Source organism: Ovis canadensis, chromosome 17 (assembly GCF_042477335.2).
Source record: "Ovis canadensis isolate MfBH-ARS-UI-01 breed Bighorn chromosome 17, ARS-UI_OviCan_v2, whole genome shotgun sequence".
Taxonomy (NCBI): domain Eukaryota; kingdom Metazoa; phylum Chordata; class Mammalia; order Artiodactyla; family Bovidae; genus Ovis; species Ovis canadensis.
Genome location: NC_091261.1, coordinates 76,660,658 through 76,674,682, shown reverse-complemented (window position 1 = coordinate 76,674,682; position 14,025 = coordinate 76,660,658). Strand labels below are relative to the sequence as shown.

Below are 14,025 nucleotides of genomic sequence, written 5' to 3'. Positions count from 1 at the left end.
TACTCAGACATAAAAAAGACACCGTTTGCAGCAACATAGCCGGAAGCAGAGATCACCACACCAAGTGAAGGGAGTCAGAAAGGCAGAGACCATATGGCATCAGTTACATGTGGAATCTAAAACACGACACAGATGAACTCGCCTGTAAATCCAAGTCAGACTCGTGGACACAGAGAGCAGGCTGGTGGCCTCCAAAGCAGAGGGCAGTGGGAGCAGGCTGGAGTGGGAGGCTGGGGTTAGCAGGTACACACGTTTAACAACACAGCCCTACTGTACAGTGCAGAGAGCTATAGTCAACATCCTATGATAAACCGTAACGAAAAGAATATATAAAAAAGAATGGATATATTAATATATGATAAATGAATCACTTTGCTGTACAACAGAAATCAACACACTTTAAATCAACTACACTTCCAAAAAATAAAAAAAAAAAATTAATCAACTACACTTCCATAAAAAATACTGATCAGAAAAAAAAAAAGAAACAGCCTCATGTACAACTGCATCAAAAAGATTTTTATACCCAAAAAGAATAAAATACCTAAGAATAGATGCAACCAAGGAAGCAAAAGACTTGCATACTGAAAAAGACAAGATATTAAAGAAAGAAAACTGAGGAAGACACAAATAAGTGGAAACATATTTCCTGATCATAGACTGCAATTAATGTTGTTAAAATGTCCATGCTACCCAAAGAAATTTACAGATTCAATGCAATCCTCATCAGAATTCCCAAGGCGTTTTTAACAGGACAATTCTAAAATTTGCATGGAACCACAAAAGACTCCAAATGGCCAGAGCAATCTTGAGAAAGAAGAACAAAGCTAGAGCTACCATGCCCTCTGATTTCAGATCTATTACAAAGCTAAGGTAATTAAAACAGTATAGTTTTGCTTTAAAAACAGACACATAGATCAGTGGAACAGAACAGAGCCTAGAAATAAATCCACTCTGTCTATGGTCAGTTAATTTACAACAAAGGAGCCAAGAATGTAAAATGGAAAAGACAGTCTCTTCAATAAACTGCACTTGGAAAAACTGACATCCACATTAGAAAAAAAATGAGTAAAACTAGACCACTATCTTACACCATACACAAAGCTTAACCCAAAATGGATTTAGACTTAAATATAAGACTTGAGACCAGGACTGCCTTGGCGGTTGGTTGCCAGGACGCCACAGTGCAGGGGGCGTGGGTCTGACGCCTGGTCGGCGCACTAGCTCTCACACGCGCAATCAGAAGATGCAGCGTGCCGCAACGACGAGCCGGTGCAGCCAGCCAAACAAAACTGAGGCTGTTTTCAGAAAGACCTGAACCCATAAAACCCCTGGAAGAGAACACAGGCAGTAAACGTGACGCAAGTATTTGCCAGGCTTGTTTGTTTCTATTTATTAAAAATTTTTTGGTGATGATATTTAAAATCTAACACCAAAAGTACAAGTAACAAAAGCAAAAATAAACAAGTGGAACTACATCCAACTATAAAGCTTCTGCATGGCAAATGTGACGATGGACAAAGTGAAAAAGCAACGTACCGAATGGGAGACAGTATCTGCAAATCATGTATCTGAGAAGGGGTTAATATCCAAAACATACAGAGAACACGCAACAGCAAAAAACCCCAAACAATTCGATTAAAATATGGGCAGAAGATCTGAACACACCTTTTTTTCCCAAAGAAGACATACAGATGGCCAACAGGTTCATGAAAAGATGCTCAACATCACTAAATAGTAGGGAAATGCAAGTCAAAGCGACCATGAGTTACCACCTCATTTCTGTTAGGATGGCTGTATCAAGAAGAGAGAGAAATAACATTCCAAAGAAAAAGAAATGCAAGAAGGCAACGTGGTTGTCTCAGGAGGCTTTACAAACAGCTAAGGAAAGAGGAGACGCGAAAAGCAAGGGAGAAAGGGAAAGGTTCACCCAACCAAACATGGAGTTCCCGAGAACAACAAGGAGGGACAAGAAGGCCTTCTTCAATGAACAGTGCAAAGAAACAGAGGAAGACAACAAAAGGGGAAAGACGAGAGATCTCCTCAACAAAGTCAGAAATATGAAAGGAACACTTCATCCAGAGGTGGGCATAAGACAGGACAGAAACGGTACAGACCTAAGAGAAGCAGAAGAGACAGAGGAGGTGGAAAGAACACACAGAAGACCTGAATACAAATAAGAACACAAAAAAGGTCTCAGCAGCCCAGATAACCACAGTAGTGCAGTCTCTCACTCAGAGCCAGACATGCTGGAGTGTGAAGTCAAGGGGGCCTTGGGAAGCACTGCTGTCAATACAGCTAGAGGAGGTGATGGAATGCCAGCAGAGCTACTGAGAATCCTAAAAGATGACGCTATCAAAGTGCTGCACTCAACAGGTGAGCAAATCCGGAAAACCCAGCAGTGGGCACAGGACTGGAAAAGGTCAATCCTCATTCAAATTCCCAAGAAGGGCAGTACTAAAGAATGTTCAAACCACTGGACAATTGCACTCATCTCCCATGCTAGTAAGGTTAGGCTCAAAATCCTGCATTGTAGGCTTCAGCATTACATGAACTGAGAACTTCCAGATGTCCAAGCTGGGTTTAGAAAAGGCAGAGGAACCAGAGATCAAATTGTCAACATTCGCTGGATCACAAAGGAAGCAAAGAATTCCAGAAAAACACCTACCTCTGTTTCAATGACTACACTAAAGCCTTTGACTGTGTGGATCATAACAAACTGTAGAAAACTCTTATACAGATAGGAATACCAGACCATCTTACCTGTCTCCTGAGAAACCTGTATGCAGGTCAAAAAGCAACAGTTAGAACCCTGTATGGAACAACTGACTTGGCTCGGAATTGAGAAAGAAGTACAAGGCTGTTTATTGTCACCCTGTTTATTTAACTTATACATAGAGCACATCATGCAAAATGCTGGCCTGGGTGAGTTACAAGCTGGAATCAAGATCCCTGGGAGAAGCATCAACACTCAGACAAGACAGGCAGATGATACCACTCATATGGCAGAAAGTAAAGAGGAACTAGAGAGCCTCTTGATGAGGGTGAAAGAGGAGAGTGAAAAAACCAACTTAAAACTCAAGAATAAAAAAACTAAGATCACGGCATCCGGTCCCATCACTTCGTGGCAAATAGGGGAAAAGGGGGAAACGTGACAGATTTCCTCTTCTTAGGCTCTAAAATCACTGCGGATGGTGACTGTAGCCATAAAATTAGAGGACAGTTGCTTCTTGGCAGGAAAGCTATGACAAACCTAGACAGAGTATTAAAAAGCAGAGATCATTCTGAAAGTCACTCAGTCACGTCTGACTCTTTGTGACCCCACGGACTACACAGTCCATGCATTCTCCAGGCCAAAATACTGGAGTGGGTAGCCGTTCTGCTCTCCAGCAGATCTTCCCAACCCAGGGATCGAACCCAGGTCTCCTGCACTGCCGGTGGATTCTTTACCAACTGAGCCACAAGGGAAGCCCAATAAAGGTACCTATAGTCAAAGCCATGGTTTTCCAGCAGTCATGTACCGATGTGAGAGCTGGACCATAAAGAAGGTTCAGCACCAAAGAACTGATGTTTTCGAAGTCCGGTGCTGAAGAAGACTCTTTAGAGTCCCTTGGACAGCAAGGAGATCAAACCAGTCAATCCTAAAGGAAATCAACCCTGAATATTCATTGGAAGTACTGATGCTGAAGCTCCAATACCTTGGAAAAGACCCTGATGATGAGAAAGACTGAGGATAAGAGAAGGGGGCGAGAGAGGATGAGATGGTTGGATGGCATCACCAACTTAATGGACAGGAGTTTGAGCCAACTCAGGGAGATGGTGAAGGACAGGGAAGCCTGGCGCGCTGCAGGCCATGGGGTCACAGAGTCAGACACGACTTAATCTGTTTTGTGTCAATCTGATTATTAGAGCAGCCAGAAGAACCTAGCAGAGTAGAGTTTTCCTCCTCAACACTGTGTAAGTACACAGCAGAGCATGGAGGGGTCGGGGTGGGACAGACCACAATAATGGAGAGCTCTGAAGCTACCCAAGTTTTGAAGGAAGTTCTGAAGTTCCCTGGTTCCAAACAGGGAAAGGAGTACATCAAGGCTGTACATCATCACCCTGCTTATTTAACTTATATGCAGAGTACATCATGAAAAACGCTGGGCTGGATGAAGCACAAACTGGAATCAAGAATCCTGGGAGAAATATCAATAACCTCAGATATGTAGATGACACCATCCTTACGGCAGAAGGTGAAGAAGAACTAAAGAGCCTCTTGATGAAAGTGAAAGAGGAGAGTGAAAAAGTTGGTTTAAAACTCAACATTCAGAAAACTAAGATCATGGCATCTGGTCCCATCACTTCATGGCAAATAGATGGGGAAACAGTGACAGACTTTATTTTGTTGGACTCCAAAATCACTGCACATGGAGACTGCAGCCATGAAATTAAAGACGCTTACTCCTTGGAAGAAACGTTATGACCAACCTAGACAGCATATTCAAAAGCAGAGACATTACTTTGCCAACAAAGGTCTGTCTAGTCAAATCTATGGTTTTTCCAGTGGTCCTGTATGGATGTGACAGCTGGACTATAAAGAAAGCTGAGCACCGAAGAACTGATGCTTTTGAACTGTGGTGTTGGAGAAGACTCTTGAGAGTCCCTTGGACTGCAAGGAGATCCAACCAGTCCATCCTAAAGGAAATCAGTCCTGAATATTCAATGGAAGGACTAATGCTGAAACTGAAACTCCGATACTCTGGCCACCTGACCTGAAGAACTGACTCATTGGAAAAGACCTTGATGCTGGGAAAGACTGAAGGTGGGAGGAGAAGGGGACGACAGAGGATGAGATGGCTGGATGGGATCACCGACTCAATGAACATGAGTTTCAGTAAACTCCGGGAGTTGGTGATGGAGAGGGAAGCCTGGCGTGCTGCAGTCCATGGGGTCGCAAAGGGTCTGACATGACTGAGCTGAACTGAACTTGAAGTTACCAAAGACAAAGGTTTGAAACCTGGCTCTATACACGTCTAGAAACCGTTTTTCTTCGAGACTCGGCGCCCCATCGGGACCCTAGCATGGCTGAGATGTTCATCTCGATAAAAAGCGCTTAAGCCAGTGTCAGCCACAGAGCAGCAGCTCCTCAATTAACCAATGATGAGGCTCGTGAAAATGACTATCACGCGTGCAGGCTGCGGCCCTCGTGTGAGCAAAACCACTGATGACCGATATCAGCATTATATTTATACCGAACACGGGTAGCGCGCTTACCACGCGCCAGATACTGTTTGGAATGGTGCAACCATTTACTAACCCACTGAACCCTCGAAACAAGCCTGCTGCTGCTGCTAAGTCACTTCAGTCGTGTCAGACTCTGTGTGACCCCATAGACGGCAGCCCACCAGGCTCCCCCGTCCCTGGGATTCTCCAGGCAAAAACACTGGAGTGGGTTGCCATTTCCTTCTCCAATGCATTAAAGTGAAAAGTGAAAGTGAAGTCGCTCAGTCGTGTCCGACTCTTAGCGACCCCAAGGACTGCAGCCTACAAGGCTCCTCCGCCCATGGGATTTTCCAGGCAAGAGTACTGGAGTGGGGTGCCATTGCCTTCTCCCGAAACAAGCCTATATAGGTACTATTACTATTTTCACGCCCATTGGCCACGCAGTTGCAACTGCCGTAAGAGACGTTATTGCGTGCTTATTACAATAATGAGCTCTTTACCTCCGTTACCTCCACCCATAACCCTTAAACCCTGAGCGTTAAAGGGGACAAATGGCGAGACTGGGGCTCGGGGAGACTCCCACGGGCGTGAAGTCTGCACCCAAGACCGTCCTTACCTGGCCTCCTGGATGCGACGAAGCACGACTCCGCCGTCCACCTCGGGCTCGGCTCCCGGGGTCCCGGCGGCCGCCGCCGCCTCCCTCCGCTTCGGACGCCGCGCCGCTGAGCGCCTTCTCCGCGGAGACACGGCCCGCCAGGCTTCTTGCGCCGCCGCCGCCGCCGCCGCCGCCGCCATGGGGCTCTGACGTCACGGCGCGCTCGACCCTACGTCATCGGCGCGCGCCAGTCCTGCGGGAACTTCACGGGGGCTGTAGGCTCAGGTGGCGCGTGACCCTGGGACCGCTCTGCCGCGCGCGTAGGTACCGGGCGGGAGTTGCGGGGACCACCAGGTCCGGAAGCCCGATCGCCGACCCTGGGGCTGCCTGGCGACTCCGGCGGGTGGGCAGTGCCCGGCGGCGCAGGGACACCGAAGCGGGGGAGAGGGGGACCCCGGCGGAGAGCGCCTTCTGGGCGCCCCTCCGCGCTGTGACCCGGGCCCCGATTGACCCCTGCGCCTTTTTGTCCACCAATGCCAGCTCCCTGAAGCTGAGGCCAGACACGTCCCGCTGCCACCTGCGGTTAGCCATCGCTTTCCCGGCCCATCGCGGTCGGTCGCGCCCCTTTGCCTGCTCTGCAGACCCTGAGGCCACACATCACCGCCTCCCCCCGCCACCGCCCCCCGCCCCCGCTCCCTCAGACTTCTGCGGCCTCATCCCAACAGTTGCCCTACCCTCGGACCATTACCGGCTCCTTCTGGACCTTTCAGATAAGCGAGTGGACCTTGGCAGAGGACGGCCCAGTCCCCTGGGAACAAGGGATGGGGGGGTTTCAGGATGCAGTCCTTGGCCCCTGGGGGCTTAGATACAGCCTCCTTAGGCATCCGAATATACTTCAGATGCCATGAGTATGACCCTAGTGAGGCCCACCTCAGGATAGCAAGAGCTGAGAAAAGACAGGTTTTACAGGCCACCAAAGACTCAGTGGTGTCCTCTCTAGGGACTTCTACCAAAGGAGCTTAAAAAAGAAAAAACAAAACTCCCTTGTGTTCCCAGGAGGATGGCAGATGGTGAGCAAGCATTTGAAACCATGTCCCTGGGGACACTGAGCTTGGAGAAAGTGACGGTTGGTAATACAGATTTGAAGTGACCAAAGGATCAGACCTTGTTTTGTTTTCCTGGAGAGTGTGGAGTTTACTTGAAGACAAGTTTCAGCTTGGTGGAAGGATAAATTTAACACTGACCTGTCTCTGGAGGGAGGAAGCCAGAGACAGTCAAGGTAGTTACTGAAGGAGAGTACAAGAGAGGATTAAAGTGATGCCCTCATCCTTTCTGAGTTTGAAATTTCATGAGTTTTCTCTCCTCTTGTGGGAGTTTGAATGTCACTTGTTAAATTCTCTGTCTTCTGGAAACACGCCCAGCTCTGGGATTCTACATGTTTTAGACTACTTTGGGGCTGTAGAGGTGACAGTTCCTTAATCTGAGTTCCATTATTACTACAGCAGCTGTTTCATTTGTATCACTGTGCTCAACACCCAAAGCTTTTTCACACCAGTTATTTAATTTTATCTTACGTGTGACATAACTTTTACAAGTTAACTGTGGGACTTACTCTGAGGTTTTGCTCCGCTCTCTTTTGGATCTTGAAACACGCTTTTCAACTTTCTGGAAAGCTCTTTTGAAGCATACCATTTGCTTAGCTCTGCTGGGTCACATGCTCACTCATGGGATTCTGAAATAATCTATGCCTTGTGTTTATTTTAGGGCCAAGGGACTGATCTTTGAATGGGAAGCTTCAAACTTTAAAGAAGAAGCCTTCAGAATGGCTTTGAAGAAGACAAGCTAGACACTGCTTCAGGGCACCGCCTTCAGAATGCATCTCGCCTGTCCAGGGGTGTCCCTGGTGAGGAGCTCTTTGAAGGGTTCGTTCCGCAGAGGGCCAGAGAGCTGATGCTCATGGAACCAGATTGGTGGCTTTGACTTTCTGGAACAATCGTCTTGCTTTTATTCTATTCTTTCTGAGAGGCTGGAGGTACTGATGGGACGGAAAGGCCTCCAGGGAAGGGAAGCAGCACTTTCATGCTGAATGAAAACTAGATAAGTCACTGCTGGTGACTGAAGACAGCTAAACGCCCCACATCCGGATTCAGCAGACTGGGGACCCGGAGGAATTGCCACTGCTGGGGAGAATAAAGCCAGACTGGAAAAGAAAACCCAAATGAAGAGAATGAGGGCCCTCGGAGAGTAAATGGCGGCCTCCACCTCCACAGAGAGCAAGTTGGCCTCCTGGTGAGTAGCAGGGCCTGCGAGGGTTTAGTTCCTGCCAGGCTGCTGGACAGATGTTTTAGGTGAACTGAAAATCCCCAACTGGATTGTCTAAATTTAATTAAGTGGGGGGTGGGAGGGTGGGTACCATTTTCCTCAGAGCCACTAATCAAGGGCCATTTCTCTCTGAAGCTGATGTGTTGTGACCGCACAAGCCTCTTGCAGGGTCTAGCGCTGCTGGTAGATTGCAGAAAGGATAGCCACGGCTGGATTCTGCAGCTGGGCCGTGACAGTACCATAGGTGATCGAGTCCTCGCTTTTTAGAGACAGGCAGAGGTGGCCGTGTGGAATTTCCCCAAGAGGAGAAGTTTGGCCAGACTGGCTCGAGGGGTATTACGCAACACCTGCCTGAAACTCTTCTTAACCCTAAATGGGTTAAGCCTGTCTGAATTTGGTTCAGCGAATGTTAAATCGAGGAGAGGAAAGTGAGAGGCGTGGTTTCAAAAGAATGAGCAGAGTTTATGACATTTCTATGTGTGCAGTTCAAAATGACACTCAAGGGTTCTTTGTGGGCCTGTCAAGAGTCGGGGCACTTTCACCCAGGGAACATGAGGAAAAGGTGGACTGGAGCCCAGCAGTGGGGTTTCATTCGTTCATTCGTGAATTTATCTACCTACAAGCTTCCAATTCACTGGCATATAGTTGACGTTCAGCACTGTAACTCACATAATCATGAAAAGATTACAGTCAGGTTAATGAGCATCCATCATCTTACACAGATACAAAATAAAAGGAAAGATTTTTTCCTTGTAATGAGAACTCAGGATTTACTCTGTTTAACAACTTTCCTATATAACACATGGCAGCGTTAATTACATTTATCATACTGTTACACCAGGCCTTTGCTGGTGGCTCAGCAGTAAAGAAGCCTCCTGCCGATGCAGGGGGCATGTAAGAGATGCGGGATCTATCCCTAGGCTGGGGAGATCCCCTGGAGGAAGAAATGGCAACCTACTCCAGTGTTCTTGCCTGGAGAATCCCACGGACAGAGGAGCCTGGTGGGCTACAGTCCACGGGGTCGCAAAGAGTCGGAGACGGCGCCAGCGAGTAAACAACAGCAACAACACGTTACAACCCTGGCGCTACTTACAACTGGAAGGTTGTACCTTTTGACTACCTTCATCCGATCCCCACTTCCCCCACCCCCTGCCTCTGATAACCACACATCCCATCTTGTTCTATGATGTTTTGTCTGAAACATAACTGACGGATAACACTGTACCCAACACAGTGATGTGCTGTTTCTGTACGTTACATTACAAGAGGCTTGCCACCCGGCAATGGGGTTTCTGAGCTGCACCCGAGGCATTTTTGATCTGCTCTTTCCCTGAAGCCGGATCTAGAACTCGGGCAAGTGGAATGTGCTGGAAACAGAGTTACTGCTTGTCACGGGGAGGATAAAGTGGGGGCCAGGGAGGGCGGCAGGGGGAGGGTGTATATTGGGGAGAAGAGTGCAGTCACTGCTCTGGCCTGACGGGCATGCTTTCAGAGACAGAGGCTGAACCCAGGGCCAGCCTGGGGAGTTTGCCTTGTGGTCTTAAGGAGATAATTACAGTCATACCGCAGAGGAGACCCCAAGTCTTTAGGGAAGAGCAGAGGGTTGTGGGAATTGAGAAGAGAGCCTCCTCTGCGGAGAGGAAATCAAAAGTTTGATGAGGGGTCCTGTCAAAGGAGGGGTGAGGCTTTTAGTTCCTGTTTTGTAATTTTTTTGGCCGAGCCAGGTGGCATGTGGAATCTCAACTTCCTCAGCCAGGGGTTGAAGCTGCGCCCCCTGCAGTGGGATTGCGGCATCTTCACCAGCGGACCACCAGGGAAGTCCCTGGGACTCAGGTTTCGGCTTACGGACTTGCTCTCCTGCCTGGAGACTGCACGTTCCCTGTGTCCCTTTGCTCGCCGTGGCCCCAGGGCTGGCGAACGCGGCGCACGCCACAAGCCCTCAGCGTGCGTGTGTTAAACGACACAGTGGCAGGAGGTCTCGTGCCCAGCAGTTGTGAGGGCAGCTAAGACATCCCTAACTTATCAGCATCTTAGAAGACACGTTACCAAACCGCGTGGGTACGGAGTTAAGGCGCAGTGTCTCAAATAAGAGGCGTCATCGTGGGCGCACTGTCTTTCCTTAGCTACTCGCTGTGTTTTGGGGCAGAGGGTCAGACGGCTGGATGGAGGCGTGTTTTTAGCTTGAGTTGGCTGCACTTACGAAATGGTCTTATCTGTTTGTAGCTCTCAGCTTCCTTCTCCTCTGGGGCCCCCAGAAGGCTTTTCAGATACCGAGGCGTGAGTCCCTCTTGGGCTGGGCCACCGGAAGCTGTGTGTTACAAGGCCCTGCTCACGGGATGGAAGGGAACACGGCTCCTTTCTTTTTTCTTGGCAGGTGGAACTATTTTTTCCTCTATGATGGTTCCCAGGTGAAGGGAGAAGGAGATCCAACCCGAGCTGGCATCTGTTACTTTTATCCCCCGCAGGTAAGCCACTCGGCTCACTCGGTGGGGACCCCATGACCTCCCAAAGGGTTTATATCTGGACAGTTTTCTTGGCATAATCCAGGCATTTGCCACTTCTACGCTCTTGTTCTTTCTTGATTATGACTGTGATTATGGTTTTGGCTACGCGGGGTCTTTCTGCTGCACACAGGCTTTCTCTGGGTGCACCAGTGGCGGCTGCCCTCTGGCTGTGGTGCACAGGCTGCTCCTTTCGGTGGCTTCTCTTGTTGCAGAGCGCGGGCGCTAGAGTGCGGGCTTCAGTAGCTATGGCACGTGGGCTTAGTTGCTCCGAGCTATGTGGACTCTTCCCAGGCCAGGGATCGAACCCACATCCCCTGCACTGGCAGGCAGATCCGTAACCCCTGGACCACCAGGGAAGCCCTGCTCCCTTACTCGTAGCTGTACTCTTTGTTGCTGTTCTGACGTTGACATGCCCAAGCCAGCGGCCCAGTGCTTCTGCCTTCTCTACCTCTCTGTTACTGTCACGATTTTCTGTCTGCTCCATTGGGGAAAAAAAAAAGAAAAACTTTTCTCCAAACATATACCAGAGTAAGGAGGAGTGAGGCATCAGCCCTCGTGTGCCCGCCTTCAACAAAGATCACCACCTGACCAGCCTGTTAGGAGCTAGCCTAACTCCTCCCTACTCTTGTTCTTCCCCCTGGAGTATTTGAAGCAGATCCTAGACGTGGTGTCATCTCACCAGCATCAGGGAACACCTCTAACTGGAAAGGGCATATTTGGGTAACATCCCACTCGGCGAAAGTTGCCATTGGTGACAGTAATACCATCCTATATAGTCTGTGTTCCCATTTCGCCTTTATTATCTGAGATGTTACTCAGCCCTTCCTTCCCTCTCCCTCTCTCTCTCCCTTCCTTCTCTCCTAATCAGCATCCAAACAAGACCCACAAACCCCGTGCGGTTGTTTCAAGTCCCTCTTACCATATGACACTGCTCACCCACTCCCCCCATGCTCTCTCCCCTGCGCCACTGAATCACTGAAGACACCAGGTCCCTGATGCAGGGGAGCGTCAACACGAGTCCCGCTCTGGACTGGGCTGGTCCCTTCCTCGCAATGGGGTCATTCGGTGCGTTCTGCCCAGAGCCTTTCCCGTAAACTAGAGGATCTAGAGCCTTGACTGAGTCCAGGTTCAGCCCTTTGAGGCACGAGTGCTCCATTCTCCGTGGCATCCCGTGCTATCTCCCCCGGGGGTTTACTTAGCGTGAAGGTGAAGGCGGGTTGGGAGGCCCGTGTGTTTGCTCACGTGATTGTGCTCTGACTTGCAGAGCGGGGATTAGTCTGCACCACTCCGGTCTCTCCACGGGGATCTGAATGGGGATATGTGTGCAGGCCTGTAATCCTGGGAACAGGAATGCCGTTCTGGGCCTTCATCTCCTGCATTCACTGTGGGCGTTCTGTGACACTCCGGGCAAGGTTCAGCCAGCTTGGCCTCAAAAGGGCCAGTGCTTTAGGCTTTGTAAGCCGCGCAAGGTCTCTGTCACGTGTTCTTCCTTGTTGTTTTGACAACCCTTACTAAACTGAAAAGCCATCCTGGGCTCACAGATTATAGAGAGAAGCAGGCAGCAGGGCCGATCTGGCCTCCGGGCTGCAGTCTGCCAACCCCGACTCTGAGGGATGACCTGGGAGTTCAGGACCTTCAGCCTCATGTCTGGACTGGCTCCTCTCCCCAGACCCTGCTGGACCAACAGGAGCTGCTGTGTGGACAGATCGCCGGGGTTGTCCACTGCGTTTCCCACATTTCCGGCTCTCCTCCCGCCCTTGTCCGCCTGCGGAAGCTGAAGTTCGCCGTAGAGGTTGACGGTGATTACCTCTGGGTAAGTTTGCCAGGCTGAACCAGTGCCGGCGGGGTCGCCTCTACGAAGAGGCGCTTGTCTTGCTAAGAGGTGTCGTGACAGCGGGGTTTACAAGGTAACCCTTGCTGTGACTCCTGAGCCTGCTGCCTCGTCCCCTGCCTCTGTGTCATCCACGATGCCCGCGTCCCTCTCTGCGGGTGCCATCGGAGCTGAGCGCTCTCCCAAACGTCACTATCGCAGCCTGCATTGCGCAAGGCGGCGTTCGCCTCACTTTTGAAAGACTTCAGTCGTCCTGTGGACGTTCTTTTTGCTCTGTGATGCGAACTGAGTTTTTAATCTCCGTCTTTTCTTGTTTCTCCTCTATTCTTCCCTGTACTTTCCACACTTACTGGGGAAGGGAGCTCGAAACTTGAAGACACTGGTGCATGTAGGTTAGGTCTCCAAGGACCATTAAGGGAAAAAAACAAAACAAAACCACTTACAGCGAGTAGTACCCTTTACTCTCAAGTCCCTTTGTCTCCTGCCTACTCTTATTTTAAATTTATTCCTGAGGGAAATGGATGCTTACCTGTGAGGAAGTATCTTCGCCTTTATAGGTATTATTTCCAATGTTTTATTGTGAAAATTTCCTAACATACCAAACGGTTGAAAGAACTGTATGGTGAATACCCACATGCCTCTGAGATTCTACAGTGAACCCTTCGTTGTCGTTGCTTTATCACATACTATCTATTCATCCCTTTATCCTCTATTTTAATGCTTTCTGAAGTTGCACATATGAGTATATACCTTACCGCCTGGCCCCAAATACGCCATCGTGCTGCACGTTAACTAGAGTTCAATATGTGTCTGGGGTTCTTCTGCTCTTTTTTGAGGTAAAATTCATTTACATGCGATGAGATAGGCAAATGTGGTGCGTTTGGATAAATGGTGAACCTGTGTAACACAAATCCCTATCAAGATACAGAATATGTTAGCATCACGCCAGGAAGCTCCCATATGTCCTTAATTCCGTCCCCTCCCCCCGCATCCCAGGTAACACTGTTCGGAGTGTTCCCACCAAAGAAGAATTCTGCCTGTTCTAGGGTGTCATGTAAGTGGAATAATACTCACATCATTCCTCTGTACAGGATCCTGTCCTACTGCTTAACTGGGATTCATCCATGTTGTTGCACAGCCCCACGGTGCATTCCTGTTTATCACTGAACAGTATTCCACAGTCTAAATGTACTGGTCTACTTACTCATTCTCCTTTTTCTGGACACAGGAACTTTGTCCAGTTTCGGGCACTTAAGATTAATAAGGGTCTAGAGAAATGAGTGTCAAAACTACAATGAGGTATCCCCTCACACCAGTCAGAACAGCCATCATCAAAAGTCTACCGATAATAAATGCTGGAGCGGGCGTGGAGAAAAGGGAAGCCTCCTACGCTGTTGGTGGGACGTAAATTGGTGCAGCCGCTGTGGAGAACAGGGCTTCCCAGGTGGCGCTAGTGGTAAAGAACCCGCCTGCCAGCGCAAGAGACGGAAGCGATGTGGCTTGATCCCTGGGTCGGGCACATCCCCGGGAGGAGGGTATGGCAATATTCTTGCCTGGAGAATGCC

At 49.2% G+C, this 14,025-nt stretch overlaps 2 protein-coding genes across 8 annotated transcripts in view; one reads left to right on the top strand and one right to left on the bottom strand.

Annotated features, from left to right (window-relative positions):
• The window catches only part of SRRD (SRR1 domain containing), a 22,611-nt gene extending 16,574 nt beyond the window's left edge, over nt 1–6,037 (bottom strand). For 3 of the 6 annotated variants that reach the window (XR_011249879.1, XR_011249878.1, XM_069557404.1), the window contains exon 1: nt 5,825–6,037. Coding sequence is in view for 2 of the 6 variants with exons in the window: in XM_069557404.1 (XP_069413505.1) it covers nt 5,825–6,003 (179 nt within the window). In the remaining 4 variants the exon portion in view is untranslated. The remainder of the gene's footprint in view (nt 1–5,824) is intronic. The other 3 variants (XR_011249877.1, XR_011249876.1, XM_069557403.1) reach the window with 1 other exon arrangement.
• HPS4 (HPS4 biogenesis of lysosomal organelles complex 3 subunit 2) overlaps nt 6,029–14,025 on the top strand; it is a 25,735-nt gene continuing 17,738 nt past the window's right edge. Inside the window, exons 1-4 of one of the 2 annotated variants that reach the window (XM_069557401.1) lie at nt 6,029–6,123; nt 7,568–8,092; nt 10,500–10,590; nt 12,299–12,442. In XM_069557401.1, the coding sequence (XP_069413502.1) occupies nt 8,052–8,092; nt 10,500–10,590; nt 12,299–12,442 (276 nt within the window). In that variant the 5' untranslated portion in view covers nt 6,029–6,123; nt 7,568–8,051. Of the gene's footprint in view, nt 6,124–6,859; nt 7,083–7,567; nt 8,093–10,499; nt 10,591–12,298; nt 12,443–14,025 lie in introns of those variants that run through there. The other variant, XM_069557402.1, reaches the window with a different exon arrangement.